Raw genomic sequence first — 13,151 nt, 5'->3', positions numbered from 1 at the left:
TCCATATTTACAGTACAGGTTAACTTTTTTTTTCTCTTTCTTTTTTTTAGAAAAAAATTCCCAGTGAGATATGCATCTGCCATACAAATGTTGTATAAATGTTCCTAACATTGAGGATTCATTTTGTTTTGCATTTTCACAGTTTAAAAGAGGAACTTTAATGCTTACATGTATGTTTTAGTAACTGTGTCATTGTGTTCTCAGTCTCAGTCTCTCTTTGCCCAGAACAACAGACCTGTTGGGGAAATGCATCAGCTGGTGCTCGGGTAAGACCTGAAAACCAACAGACACATAGCGACATGTAAGCACACCTTGTTCTTTATTAGTGTCACCATGGGGATGTTCGCTGACCCACTGGATCTCCATCTTCTGCGGCACACCTCGGCCACCGGTTGGTAGGTGTTTCTCTTAACCCTCCACGCTCTCTCCTGCTGCATTGATCCGCCTCTCCTCAGTACCTGTTTTGATGCTCGTAGTGCCATCGGTTGAAATCAATGTTAAATGCCACGATGCTGCCAGAGGCCATGCCTGTGATCAAAGTCCTGAAGAGCAACAAAACCATGAAATCAAATTCAAACTAATGTCAAGAAACCGATTATAAACCTTTTAAAATGTGGTAAAATAGAAAATCACTACATTAATCTCATTAGTTTTTCATATTGTGAGTTATTGCATTATGTTTTCATATGTCAAAGGTGTGTTCATACATGCAAGGAACTAATGTATTAAAATGTGTTCATTGAAAAAGAGTATTTCCATAGTGTTGAATGAATTGAGCACAGGAGGTCATCAGGGGCTCTCTGACAAGTGAAGTAGACCATTGAGTCCTAGTATCTTACTGCAACCACTTTGCTCTTGTGTCCGAGGCTGGCTGGTATGTAGGAAAAGCAGCTGATTTCACAGGGTCGTCTTGTACTGCTACAGCCCGAGGGCTTAAATGCTCAAGCACAATGAACACAGCTACAGCAGAATGTGCCTCTGTAAATCAAGTTGCGACCCATGGCTCACTTGTGTTACCTAATGTCAACTCACTGAGTGGACATGGCTTACTATATGAATTTTTGTGAATTTATTATTATATTTTACATTGTTAAATGACTTAAGTTATTATTCTATGACTTGTGTCTTAAACACTGAAATGTGTGTGACTTACTTCTAGTATATAAGTTATGACCGACATTTTCATGACATTCTATACCACGACACTTTTAAATGACCATAATTAATGACATACTGTACTATAACTTCTTGGCGACATTTTTAATGAGAAACTGTACAATGATATAGTATGTGTCATGACTTTTTATGGCATTTTAAATACTTAACTATATTGATATACAATAAAATGAAGTTTTACTATACTGTAACATTGATTCACATGATTCTTTGTGATATACTATAACTTTTTGTGTCTATATAATCTGTATGTGTGTGTATATATATATATATATATGCAAGCTATTGAGTGAAAGTATTGAAAAGGACCACGGATGATTAAAATATAATGTATATATGTATTTCTAATTATTTATGGTCTGTATTAAATGTTTAAGAAGGCCGCAATTATCCTGTTGGCCACACTTTGAGAAGCTGTATATGATGATTGGGAGACTGGTGATTAGTAGTAGTTTTCTGTCTACATTGTCTCAGCTCTTTGTGGCCTCAAAACTGCTACCATAACTGCCTGCTCTGACCTTTGGTCGTGTGATAGGTCCATAGCTCGGATACCAGCATCACAGCCAGGGTAGACGTAGAGCTGTTTGAAGTCACAGGCCTGCCACACCTCCACCACTCCATTATCCCCACCTGTGGCCAGGTTGTGGCCATCACTGCTCAGGAGAATAGCCTACAATTGGTACAGAGAGTGGTTCAACATCTCACTTCCAGATTAACTTTTATTGTAACCTTCTAATGATAGTTGTCTTGCTGGAGCATGTAAAAGATGTAATTGAATGACAAATGGCTATGTACACAAATTAAACACTAACATTTGTGATTGTAGAGCTTCATGTGCAATATCAGAATAGCATGCAGCAGCGATGTGCAGTTGCTTACGATATATACAATACTATTTATACAATTATAATAAGAACATTTACACCTCAAAACCTGGCAGGGACGACTTAAAATTCCCCCTTAAAACATCATCATCTTATCCAAAGTGAAACTCACCAAGCAATCACATATGCATTGTTTTTTCAAAATGGCTCAGTATTTGAATCCAAGGTTTGATACTTCAAGATTTGTAGCGGCCTAGTATTTAAATTGTTAAAGTATTTAAGATTGCAGATGAACAAATATGCATCCACACCTCAAATGGATTATACTGATGTAAAAAGTCAGCCTACCCTGGTGGAATCATTGACTTCCATCTGTGCCAGCAGTTTTCCATTAATGCTGAAGTTGCAGAAGCGCCCCCTCTCATAGTAGATGATGCAGTGGCCCTCACTGGACACCGAGATGAGCCGTGGGCACTGATAGTAGTCCGGACCCTCCAGAGCCCGAAGCAGGTCCCCTGTGATGGTGTGAACCAGACATGGACCTTCTGTCGAAGCAAAACATACACAGACAAATATGACCAAACTGCTATCATGTAATAATAATAATAATACTAATAATACTATCATGTAAAACATCTATGGTGTCTTTATAAATCAGACATTAAAATGTCTACAGTTCTACAGTGTGCAAATAGATATATTCCTGGTTCCACCACTTTCTGTGAGGCCTTTACATGTTGTTCAGCAGGGTAAGAGTTTAGAGGTCTAGAGTTTTCATTTAAAGTAATACCCGTCTCTCGATGTGGGTTGGTAATAGACTGGTAATTTAAAGTATTGTATTCCAATCTGCCAGCTCAAACCACGCGTGCCCCTGACTTGCTCTTTCCTCCCTTATGACGATGACATTAAAGGGAAACAGAAAAGTACACTAACCTTTGGCTCCGCTGATGACCAGGCCCAGCTCCGCACAGACTGACACACACACAACTTCCTGGTCATGACCCGTCAAAACTGCTCGTGGTGCTGGATAGTCACCTAAAGAAGGACACATACACAATATAATAAAATAAATGTCTTGACTTAAATTAATTACAACAAAAACGTCACCAAAAAAATCTGAATACCTGAATAGGTGATCTAAATGTACTGGGCATTGACCCAATGGCTGAATTTCCAAAATTGGGAATTCTGTGCAATGGTCTACAACAACCACCAAACCTTCGCCAGGGAATAAAGTCAAATCAAAAACACAAGCACAGTGATTGTGACACACATCTGCGAGCAGGGAGGTCCCTTTGAATTGTCATGTAAATCCAAGGATGCCCACTGATGGCAGCCGAGCCACTTGATTTCATCCCGTGTGTCACATGATTGATGATGGCCAGGGGAGAGGTTAGTGATGGGAGTTTCGCAACACCGCAGCCGACCTCTGGGCTCATTCTGAAATGCACTGATCTCCAATACTGAATAAACCGGCATCATGTTCCTAAATACTGGTGCGTCTTACGGAGAGTTTAACATATTGAATCCATTACTAAAATAATGTAATCAAGGGAAATTATCTGTATTTGACAACAAATAAATAAATGCAGACCAAATGCAGCCAAGGAAAAGCAAATAAATGTACATGAAGTATTAAACCATAAAGGTAGGGTAAGGAGGGGGTAGAAAACAGAAAAAAAATACCTATATTTTTTATATGAGTTTATTTATGTTGTATTGTTACTTTTAAATAAGATAATCACACTACAGTGTGTGATGGAACACTTATGTTCAACTATCACCATTGACTATACACTATTTGTTGGTATCCACATGTGACTCAAAGTTCAGCCAATTCAGTGAAAGTTTCTCTATCCACCACGATGACAGTTTAGTCCTGATAGATGATGTGGACACATGTCAGACCGCTCTCCTCCTCTCTTATCCCCTCCTCCTCCCCCATCATCTCCTCGTCTAGCTCGGCATATCGCCTCTGCAGCTGTAGCGGTCCAGTCAGTGAGCTGGACTGTGATCGATGCTGCACAGTCCCTTAGAGACCAGGACCTGAGCAGCGCTGTCAGTCCCGGCACCCACTGCTGAGGGAAGCTGAATAGGACAAGTGTCAGAAAAAGCCTCCAGGGGGAAAAAGGAACCTTGTGCAGCTCACCTAACCGACAAAAGATTCAATCAGCCTGCATTGCGTACCCCCACCCTCTCCTAGCCCTTGGGACAAGCCGAAGTCACCCACCACAATTACCCAGTGCAAATATCCCCTTGCACCGGTGTGATGGGCCGAGTCTGTGAGGCAGGGCCATGATTGAGCTGGAAGTTATTTTAATTATTACACATTTAAGACACATGCAGCCTTTTGGAGCGCTTGTGGAATCAATTTCTTTGGTACGCCACAGGGTTGAGGAAGCAGTGATCCGGAGGGCTGCTGCTACATATTCACACAACCTTCAACCAGCAAAATAGAAAATGTAATAGGTATGAAATCACCAGAATGAGTGAAATAATGTTCAATGAAAAAGCGAATAAGTGCAGGAATGAAGAGGACTCTGGTGCTCTATGTGGTATATGACATTCATTTGAGGTCTTCAAGTGTGAAGACATGGATGGGCAGTCGTGGTTTATCCCTGAGGATCCTTGCAAATGCCTGCCATTTAGAGTTGAACATGGGTGATAATGACTGGCTGTGTGTCCAATGCCATGTTAAACATATAATATATCAAGTTTTTAGCTGATTCTGCACTACCCCCGTTCCTTCACATAGTTTAGGTGCCCACACATTTGCCCTGCATTCTAGAACAAAGCTAGGTTATTATATGCTGCTCCAAAGTGTTTCTGACATCACGTTATATTGATTAGATATTTATAAGACATTAGAAGTGATTTGATTGAGTGAAAACCCATCCTGTGTTTAGTTTCTTGAGATGAGCGATGTCATTTCCTTCTCCATTGTCTACTTGAAGATACATTGTAAGCACTAGCAGTGTGAATATCAGGGGAATACTGTTTTCCTGCTGCAGTAACACAAGTGCTTTTGCCCCTTGCTAATTGGAGGCAACCAAGCTGAAATTCTTAATTAACTGTCGGAGCCTCTGTGAAGTTAATTAGAGAACACTTGCAACTAAACCAGAGCTCCTAGAATCTGTGACAATTCAAAATATAAAATTGCACACACATACTCTTCCCCATCTTCAGTTTTCCAATTCCAGACCATATATGGAGCTCCTCACTTGAAATGTACTGTATATCCATTTTCCCTCCCCTGATGGATTGTTTTGAACACAGACAATCAGCAAGAATACGCAACTGAAAGAACTGAGCAGAAGAAATAACACCGGGGCCTACCATTTTGAATGCCAAGACATCTGGAGTCCTCTACTTGAAAGCAGCACTAATATCTCATATCTACAGTGCCGATAAATGATCCTCTCTCTCTGTCGATGCCCTTTTTCCACTATTGATCAAAGGCTCTTGCTTTACAATCAAGTCGCATTTTTCACGGCTGAAATACTAATCAATGTAAAAAGATTCCTGTAACCTTGTCCAGAGGGTGATGCTACTGTGCACACTATGTGTGCGTGTGTGCGCATGGCACGTGTGTAGTCTCTCTCTTACTCACTGTTATTGGGATTGTCGCCGATTATATGGTGCCGTCCACTCCAGTACCACAGCAGAAGTGTAGCATCCCTGGACCCAGAGACGATGTAGCAGTCTCCTCCAATGTAGGACTCTGATCTGGCCAGACATGTCACCACGTCCCAGTGGCCAAAAACTATCTGGGTCAGCTTGCCTAAAGAAAATATGTACAAACATGTTTTCGGCGTTAGCAAAATAATTGATAGTCAGATGTTCCTGAAATAACGACTGCTGGCTGGCTTATCAAAGCCCCACTAGGCACCCCCAATGGGATGGCATGAAATAGTGGAACAATGTTTGCGATGTTAAATCGGTAGTTCCCAGACTTTTGGTTTAGGCCCTCATCGCCGATTATGGCTTTAGTGTGGACTGAGTTGAGCAGTCCAACTCACAATAGTGTTTTTGCTCTCTTAGTTTGTAATTTCTAAATGATTTTGGTAGGCGGGAAGAGTTGAACCTATCCAGTGTTTGAGAAAAGAAAAATGTAAGAAAAATAAACAACAGATTTTTTCCCCATCCTGTCAATCTTCTTGTGATAGTCATCTCATCCCCTTGGGGCTGCCGTAACCCCCAACTTTAGAACCATTTAGTAAATGCTGCTTGTCAAGTTGCAGTGATGATCATTTATATAACTAAACAGGTATGTTACTGATATTATCATTTTGCTGTGGGGGACTTATTGTCAAAGGAAAGGAAATTAGCAGAAACAACCTTTTTTACTTATTAATGAGTTCCAGTGTATTACAGTATATTGATACATGTTTCTACAAAGCTTGTCAGGAGAGAGCAATGACAATACTGTATTATTCCCATCTTAGCACTCAGCCCTCCACACATTGGTGCACACCTCTATAGAAAATAGAGTTTACACTGTAACCTACCTGTCTCGGAGGAGTACACACGAAAGCTCTTGTCCCAGAAGCCACACACCAGTATGTAACGGTTGTCAGCTGTCACCACAAAACAGTGTGTTGTGATTTGGATGCTCTGGTCCACTAGGTCCGTGATCTGACGCTTGTTGCTTCCAGTACTGTTGGCTGTTGGCAAAAACAGAACTCATATCAATACCTGAAGTGTTCAAGCTATTAATTAAGCCCCTTATAGCTAAATAGGATATAAAAGCCAAAAGGTCCATTTTTCTTTTTAATTCAAAACAAGGAAGCTTACTCACCAACCAGAGAATCCATCTCTATAGGAAGGTGATGGGCCTGCTCAATAGAGTAGCCTGGTGCTCCTCTGAGACCTGGATTCAGACAGGGATAAATAAGGAAATTAATCAATCACACACACCATCAGGTCGATCAGAAAAAATTCCATCTGTCTTACTAGGCATTTTTGTCAGAAGTGTCAAACTGAATGGAGACATTTCATCCATACAATCTGTATCTCGAGCCAGTTTTGAAACAGCAACATGCCTGAAAATATGGGAACCATATTATCATCATTATTCTGAAAAGCCAAACCACATTTCCCTCCTCTCCGACAGGATGGCAAGGGTGCTGCAGCTGTGTTCATTAGTGTGGGAGCAGCCAGAGCAGCCACACAGTGCGGACTCTTTGGTCCTGAGCTCAGTGTGTCTCTACAGTGACAGATGGGGACGTGTGAGGAGAATGTGGTGCAGTTGCGGCCTAATTTCCTAGTAACCATTGCTTTGGCCCTCTGACCCTGAGGTGAGGCTGATTCTTAGGGAGGGGGCTCTGTGGGTAATGTTGTTCACACATGTCTGAAAAGGAACATGTGGAAACACTCATGGTCAGCTTACCTAGGAGGTGCTAGCCTCTCACATAGCCAGCTGGCTACAGCTCTATTATGAGCGGTGGGCAGGTTTGTGTGAGACAGTGATGAAGTGATTTTATAGGGCCACTGCTGTGGTAGGTATCACATGTGGTATAGCACTTTTTTTTACAAGGGCTTATGTATATGCTTGAACACAGCACCTGCCATGTGTGTTGAGCTCCACTCACCAACGGTATTGTGCCATCGGTTGACGGCGAATACGCGGCTGCAGGTGACAGTGACCACGGCAGGTATGGTAAGATGAGGCAGAGTGTTGGCGGCAATATGCGTTACTGGCGAATTGGATGGAAACTTCAACACCATGATGACATCCTGCTGCATCTGATCTTTGAACATGAGAGGACTCTGTGGAAGGAAACACTATTGAGTAGAAAAGAGAAAAGACGGGGTGTATAGGATGGAGGAATGTGATGGTGATAGAGGAGGAGGAGTACAAGGAAAGAGCAGCAGGAAGAGGAAGGGGACGGAGCAGGAAGGCAGGGGATGAATAAGAGGAAAAGAAGAGGTATGAAAAGATCGGAGAAAAAGAATGGAAAGAGCCAATTAGTGTGGAGGTTGAAGGAAAAACTAGGTTCAGACACAGAGGAGAGCTTCATGCACTGCCCCCTCTGGACAGTGCAGTCAGACGAGGGATTGGTCAGACAAGGGTAAGACATGGAAAACTGAGATGGTGTGTGCTGTAAACATGAGATGGTGCATACATGATACACATGTATCAGACAGATTGAGATTTGTCCAGAAAGAAGAAGCATTCAAAGAGACAGCATGAGTTTTTGAAGATACGCTTATTTCTCCACTGTAAATTCAGCTCAACCTTTAGAGCACTGGATTATACTTCATGTATAGTAAAAGTAATGGAGGTGATGGTGATCCTGACCATACTCTGAGTTGTGAACCAGTTTTAGCCCTCATCTTGTCCCAATTGTTTAAAGCTTTTGACAGGAGTGTATAAAAATATTCACGCCTGTTGCAAAGATAGAAAATGTATCTAAAAGGTCTGAAAGGGATCTGCCCTACAAAGAGAGAACCATGTAGGGATAATGACGGAAGAGGGGAGCTAGTAGGCCAGTAGGGAGCACTCTTCCCTTTACACCACACTGCAAGTAGGAAGTAACAACTACAAAATAAGGAAGCCAAACTGGTACTGAAAATAAGTTGTTATATTGTGGGTCTGTGACCTACATGAGGTAAGCCCTCTGAAATATTTAACTTTTGTAATAACAGAGTCTATTGAGATATATATATATATATATATATATATATATATATATATATATATATATATATATATATATATATATGTAAGGATAATAAAAAATCAGGAACAACACAGGCACGCACACCATCCACCCTTGCACTGGTCAACACATCCTCTCTCACTCACACCACAACCAGAGGTGCAGGGAATTTTCCCAGCATGCTTGTGGTTCTCACCAGGTGCATGGCGGAGCTGCGTGGAGGATGTGGCTCAATAAGCAACTGAGATGGCGTCTGTCCAAAGCTCTGGATCTGTGCCTCTGTGGCCTGCGGGAGAGAGAGAGAGCGGAGAAGGGGAGAGAGAGAGCGCGGCTGTCACAATCAATATGCATCAAAGTGATGGGTCAATGCGTTACTTGACAATGCAAGCAAATCCTAACTCAGCCGTGCTTCTGAGGAAAGGGGGAGGTAAAGGGAAAGGGGAGCACTCCCAATCCGCCTGGGTGCTCCCCCTCCCCCCAAGCCTGCAGAGTCATCCAAGTGTTAGTATGGAAGAGACAAGCCTTTTCCTATTAACATGCTTCAGTTAACCATTCCCATTTCCAGGCGCAGGGGCCCCCACTGCATAAACGTTAACCTGGAGTGACATCCAGCTAAGACTGCAGCAGGCCGGCCTGCTTTTAGATGTTCTTGTGCTTGAAACAAAGGGGAAAAGCATGTCCATGCACACACATAAGTATGAAACAGAGGCACAAAATCACACAAGCACACCAAGGCAATTTGGCCGAGAGTACCTTGATGAAGGATGACTTATTGGTTATACAACATGAGTATGGATACTTGAGACAAAGAAGAAAAAAAGAAAAAACAACATGTCGCACCCCGAGTACAGGAATAAAAAAAAAAATGGAGGAATCAAGCATTTACTATAATTAGAAAAATATCTTCAGACAAAATATCTCCATTGCCTCCAGTGAGTGAGGAAAAATAGGCAGTGAGAGTTTAGTGAGAGTTTAACTGAAAGTGGGGCACTCCATGGTAGAAGTGATTGATGTGACTGGAGCCACTTCCACCATCAGAGGGGAGCTTGTAGACGTCCGTCAATGCCACTGTGCACAATGGAACATACATCGCTCAGCCTTTCGCCTGCCCTTCTGACTGCCTGGGTGACTAGCCTTCATTTTTCCTCCGCCTGTACACACCACTCACAATCAAAAAGACCTATTGGGTAGCACATGCCACAGAGGGACATGTGGGAAGGGAAATTTGGAGGTGATACTGATTCAGGACAGGCCACCTGCAAGCTAAACAGTCTCCCCCAACACCCCCTGGTCACTTCCTATCTTCCACAGCACCAAAAAAGGCGCTGTCCACACGGTTGAGCGCTGTCACACTGCAGTGAAAGTTTCATGTGAGTTGGTGAGCACATTTGGAAACCATTAAGTGCTAGTCAGTGTTTCTTTACAACGCAGTCCGTCAAGTGATAAGCAGCTGACATTATGGCTATTTAGGGTTAGGTTTAGGGTGAGGGTCATGATGTCTGTTCAAATAAAGAAATTTGATACAAAGATCAGAAAGACTGAGGAGGCCATGTGGACAACATCACCAACTTTCTTGTGATGATTCTATTACCAGGGAAACTGGGCAGCTGCATATACCATTTTGGTTGTATTAGACAACCTTGACACCCAATAATTGTTTCCAGAGTGCAAGGGGAAAGATATGTCCATACGTGTTTGTGTTTTTGTGTGCGTAGGGGGAAAGGGGTCTGACTTGTTGAAGGTTAACTCAAGTACATGTTCCTCCTCTGTATGATCAAAACATGTCAATATCTCGCAGGTGCTTCAACACTAATCCTCTCTGAGCTATGTCAGAAACGTACCTCTATCTCAGTTTGAGATGGAGAGCACTTAACAGGCAGTTCATTAGTTTAAGTCACTTCAGGCTCTGCTTTTTTGGCTGATAAGTGACACTTATTTCCAAAGCCATCTGGATGATCTCCCCTCCCAGCAACAACTGCCTTGCTTGGATGAGCACCAAACATCCATCATAACACCCTGTGTCTGCATGTCTGTCTCTGTGACTTTGTTCGCATCTGATTTTGTCATGAGCGAAAGGCTTCAGAGGCGAGCTGTAGCTCTCTCTCTATCTGCTGCCTGGTTCCCAAACTGGTGACAGAGAGACACCGTGGAGGATGATCCCCCAACAACATCCTCCGGTGCACTCATGCAATGCAGCAACACAACAGCTCTGTCAGACAGAATGCAAACATGGCCTTGCATTGACCCGCTAAGCAGCGTGGGATCATGCTGAGTCACAACACCTGAGATCAGCTATGCCTACTACAAATATGAAGCTGCTCAACCTTTAACCTTTTGACAGACTCTGCAGATGTCCTTCTAAGTAGTTAAACTGATTCTACAAAGAGATAAAGGAGAACAGAAACCCAACTACTGACCCATGCCAATACACATAAACAAACATATTAATGTAATTGTTGTGTGATTGTGATACTCTCTCATGTGACGACACTGCTGCCCATCCTTTTTTTGTTCAAAATAAGCTTATCTGGATATATTTAAATCCTTAAGTATTAACAAAGAATTAGCCTGCGGGTGTTTCTTGAGTGACAGCTTGGAGTTGAAATGAGCACTACTGTATGTGGGAGCAGAAATGTCTCAAACAATGCCTTTACCAGTAGGTAATTCTCTCTAATGCAGTTATCATCAATGACAATGCACACCAAATCCTATTCTATGTGATACATATGAAAGACGTTTCTTATTATTAAGGTCAAGCATTTAACCACTTGTGTCCCATCACTATGAGAATATCAAGGTGAAATCAATTTAAATATACCTCAGCTGCTTCAAACACTTCATTGGCTAGCTACAGCACACTTTGTTGTCTCTGTCGATTCAGAGTGGACGGGAGGGACGGTGGCAGCTGAGGAGGAATGGAGTCCCACTGATGAATAATTTGTCTGTTTACTTCTGAGTGACACAGCGGTCTGAATCAAGGGGTTGCTGTCATGTTTCTCCATAAGAAAAGGCTGTCAGGAGGAGCATCGCATAGAAGGACTGCTGTTCCGGCAGCGTGCCCAGTGGAGCTGTCATCGTTCCCTCAACCAGAGGCCCAACGGCATGTCAGAGGGTGTCATTATTTCCATCTGACACACGGGCCGGAAATTATCTCTCATGACCTCTAATTTATTGACAATTCAAATGCTTTAATTGTTATGACTAACGCCAGATATGCAGCTTCACCTGTCAGGCCAAAATGAATCAATACCCCGGAGTCAATCGTCACATTTCAGCAGCGAGACATTCATTGGGCATTTTTCCATGCTCCACCTTAATGACTCAGACCGTGTGGTAAAAACTAATGTGAATGATGGTACGATAAATGCTGCAGAAATCACCAATCAATCATTTCCCCATAGACTGTGAACGAACCAGCTCAGCTTAAATTCAATCATTTCATAGGAGAGAATCAAAGTGCAGTAAAACTGTTTTAATCTAATGAGCCTGGAAAAAATACTGTACTTGGAAAATTATAATATTAGCTTTGAAAAAAATATCCCTCTGGGACAATGAATCTAAACCCTACGTCTAACATAATACTGGAAAGTTTAAAAACGTTTGGGGTCACCCAGACACATTTTCAGTTTCTTCGCAATTTCTCGCATAGCCTTCATCTCTAAGAACAAGAATAGACTGGCGAGTTTCACATTTTTCTGGCCATTTTGAGTGTATAATGGAACCCACAAATGTGATGCTCCAGAAACTCAACTAGCTCAAAGGAAGGCCAGTTTTATAGCTTCTCTCACCAGCATAACTGTTTTAAGCTGTGCTAACATAATTGCACAAGGGTTTTCAAGGGTTTTCTAATCATCCAATAGTCTTCTATGCGATGAGCAAACACAATGTACCATTAGAACACTGCAGTGATAGTTGCTGGAAATGGGCCTCTATACACCAATGTAGTTATTTCATTAAAAAACAGACGTTTCCACCTAGAATAGTCATTTACCACATTATCAATGTATCATGTTTTTCTGGTTAATTTAATGTTATCTTCATTGAAAAAAACAGTGCTTTTCTATGAAAAATAAGGACATTTCTAAGTGACCCCAAACTTTTGAGCGGTAGTGTATATATATCATTATTTTTCTACACTACATTTTTTTAAGTATTGGAGTATTGAAGTATAACAAATTACAATTATCTTGTTTGGAATTGCCAGTAAATCTTCTGTGCCAGGAAAGAAAATGATTATATATTAACTGCACTGTCTAGATTTATTTATAATGCATTCTTAGGATACTGCTTGGTTTTAGTGTGGGGTATAGATATACAAGGTTATACTTTGTGCAACAGGGAGAGGAAGAATATATCTGGAATGAGAAACATGATTGAAGGTATGAAGGCTTGTCGTAATTAGTGCTCATCATACCAGCATTACATCAGTTGCAATTAGCTGAGGCAATTTCTCTCTCCAGCACAAATACATTCACATGTCACAATAGCG

General features: G+C 41.8%; 1 protein-coding gene across 2 annotated transcripts in view; it reads right to left on the bottom strand.

Moving 5' to 3' along the window:
• Positions 1–451: 451 nt before the first annotated feature.
• Positions 452–13,151, bottom strand: part of LOC306743000 (neurobeachin-like) — a gene marked incomplete at both ends in the record, with an annotated part of 186,063 nt that continues 173,363 nt past the window's right edge. For both annotated transcript variants that reach the window (XM_079225467.1, XM_079225468.1), the window contains 9 exons: positions 452–542; positions 1,695–1,846; positions 2,349–2,545; positions 2,934–3,035; positions 5,611–5,781; positions 6,509–6,664; positions 6,799–6,870; positions 7,592–7,784; positions 8,859–8,948. In XM_079225467.1, the coding sequence (XP_079081593.1) occupies positions 452–542; positions 1,695–1,846; positions 2,349–2,545; positions 2,934–3,035; positions 5,611–5,781; positions 6,509–6,664; positions 6,799–6,870; positions 7,592–7,784; positions 8,859–8,948 (1,224 nt within the window). The remainder of the gene's footprint in view (positions 543–1,694; positions 1,847–2,348; positions 2,546–2,933; positions 3,036–5,610; positions 5,782–6,508; positions 6,665–6,798; positions 6,871–7,591; positions 7,785–8,858; positions 8,949–13,151) is intronic.

Source organism: Taurulus bubalis (assembly GCF_910589615.1).
Source record: "Taurulus bubalis genome assembly, chromosome: 10".
Classification (NCBI taxonomy): Eukaryota; Metazoa; Chordata; class Actinopteri; order Perciformes; family Cottidae; genus Taurulus; species Taurulus bubalis.
This window is presented reverse-complemented; position numbering and strand designations above follow the sequence as displayed.